This window comes from Anopheles stephensi, chromosome 2, assembly GCF_013141755.1.
Source record: "Anopheles stephensi strain Indian chromosome 2, UCI_ANSTEP_V1.0, whole genome shotgun sequence".
NCBI lineage: Eukaryota > Metazoa > Arthropoda > Insecta > Diptera > Culicidae > Anopheles > Anopheles stephensi.
This window is the reverse complement of record NC_050202.1, coordinates 74,260,865-74,263,146: the sequence shown is the minus strand read 5'-3', so window position 1 is coordinate 74,263,146 and position 2,282 is coordinate 74,260,865. Positions and strand designations below refer to the sequence as shown.

At 46.7% G+C, this 2,282-nt stretch overlaps 1 protein-coding gene across 1 annotated transcript; it reads left to right on the top strand.

The window, feature by feature from the left end:
* The first annotated feature begins 247 nt into the window (after positions 1 to 247).
* LOC118502457 lies at positions 248 to 831 on the top strand. Its single transcript, XM_036034687.1, has 2 exons — positions 248 to 422; positions 500 to 831. The coding sequence occupies exons 1-2, from the start codon at positions 248 to 250 to the stop codon at positions 691 to 693; spliced, it is 369 nt and encodes a 122-aa protein (XP_035890580.1). The 3' UTR covers positions 694 to 831.
* Positions 832 to 2,282: the final 1,451 nt, after the last annotated feature.

Below are 2,282 nucleotides of genomic sequence, written 5' to 3'. Positions count from 1 at the left end.
ATTCCACAGCAGCATCCAGCAAACGGGTCTGTTTTGCGCTGTTTGATGTTGAGCCCCCCCACCTCCGAGAGGGTTCGTTTTGATAACGATCGATTCGAAACTGAAATCGCTCATTTGTGTACTGCTGAAGAAATTATGTTGAAGATGTTTTCGGATCCACCACACACAGGCACACACGAGCAAATAGTGCAGTGAGCTTGTAGCAGCACATCAAAACGAAAAGACGAAAAGTTCCCGGAGTATGAAAATGTTCTCACTTGAGCGTACAAGCATCGTACAAGTAGGCTTGGTCGTTGGTCGACGTGGAAGAGTACCGAACGTGGATGGAGCTTTGCAGCAGAGCATATTGACGCTTTCGGACTACTTCAAAGAGCTTGCTGTTGCTGTTGAAAGGGCCTTGTCGAAACCGGGCCAGCAGGAACGTACGTACGTGCCCGACGTGTATGACAGACTCAATGTCATTAATATCAGAAATCGTTGTTTATCCATCATTAACTAGGCTTGTCATGTGTACGTGTTGAAACTGAAGCCGGTGGTGTTCGGTGCGAGCTGAGACGGTGGCAGCAGACCGGCATCGGCATGTCGTTCCTGCTGAAAGCTTGCAAAATGATTGAAGAGCATCCGGTCCTAGCTTGGATGCTTGTGCTGGCAAATGATTCAAATTTATTTGATGGGATTGATTTGTGCGCTTAAATTGAAGTAATTTTGAATGAGTTCTGAAGGAGGCATTACTTCATAGGGTTTGCATTAAAGCTACCGTACTGTAGAAAATATGAAAGGCACTTTATGATATTATGAAATAGTTCCCAAAGGGAGGTAGAACATTTAGAGGATATGAAGTAGCTAATAAAAATTCGGCTGGCCACTTCATTGAATAGTAATTTTTCGGGCGAATCGTCGTCGGGCCTCCAAATGTCACTGAGATCAATGAAGCTGGGCGTGCCTTTTGGGACACAGTCGGCGCTCATAATTGCGGCTATACATTATTTATAAGCCCGGAGTATTAACGTCTTCTTCGAGGAAAAAAGACTAAAAATCCATGAAGCTCTTACGGGCTACAACGAATCATGCAAACACAAACCACCTGCTGTCGAGCGGTTCGGCATCCTTATTCAAGCGCAAGAAACAATTACAACCCACATTCGGCAAACGGTACAGAACAGGTTAAACTGTTCCCAAATGGCCGGTTCCTGGAAAGCGAATGGGAGAGGGAGAGTAAAACAAAAAACGGAGGTTCAAGCGTAAAGTAAACTTTAATCCGATTATGCTAAAACTTTAGGAGTAGCATTGCAGCACACCGAGCTAGCTGCTGCGTCTCATCCATCCTAGTTCACGGGCAGCGTGTTGTGGTAGGTTCGGTGCCGGAGGGTCTCCGAACAGTGTTTTCTGCCTCTTTGCTTTTCAACCTTTTGCATGAGATTTTCACGAGTGAAGGAGTCCAATTCCAGGGGAGGAAAGGTTAGCCAGGTTACGGGAACGCTGGGCCGTACAAAGTCATTGAAAAGTTTTATCCTTTCAGCTAGCCGTTAGATTGAGGTTTAGTTGGGTGGCCCCAAACTCTCGAGACTGCAATCGAATCTTTCTTGGCCGGGCCTATCTACCTACAGGTTTGGCAGGAGGAAGTTGTAGCGTAACATAACACAGTTCCAATAAACACTTGCCAAGGGATGTAGCAGGATAATAAGCATCTCATTGTTAGCAGCTGTTGCTGTGGACTAATCCTCACCAAGCATGAAGTATTGCGAGTCGATACGATTCGTGTTGCTGTCGGGCATCTTTCGCCTGATACAAAATGTATCCATACCGATGCCCTTAATAAGTGCTCTGTTCTCGGAAAATAAATGGCAATCAATTTTAACGACTATTTCGTGACTTTCCTAACCAGGCGAGCCAACGGAGCTAAGCCACCTGAGACAGGAGACGGTAGGAGCGCTCATAGGGAAGATAAAGCCACAAGCGCCAGCACTATGCATCTTCCGGCCAACGAGAGGCTTCTGGCTGCAATCCCCGGAATCAACAGCCAGGCATCGGGGGTTTCAGCAAAAGTTTTCTTTTCCTGCTCCAATTCATTCTAAGCTTATTTTCCACCAAAAGATCCGTTTTCCCCAGTGGTTTATGGAGCGTAATAAAGTTCTGTTGACTGGCAGGCAGGGATTACCGGGAGCCTTTCTTCGGGAACTTTCCGAAGCCGAAGGTTTCTTGGCACCGAACCTCCCCAACCCCCCATTCCCTTTTGGACAGGACGTGCAAACGGAACAACTTTCGATCGCTAGCGCAAAACC

What these genes read in the sequence shown, in the direction of transcription:
- LOC118502457 (XM_036034687.1), top strand. Translation starts at nt 248, where the DNA reads ATGTTCTCACTTGAGCGTACAAGCATCGTACAAGTAGGCTTGGTCGTT. An exon ending in GAAACCGGGCCAGCAGGAAC is followed by an intron (nt 423 to 499) that starts GTACGTACGTGC and finishes ATCATTAACTAG; the next exon opens with GCTTGTCATGTGTACGTGTT.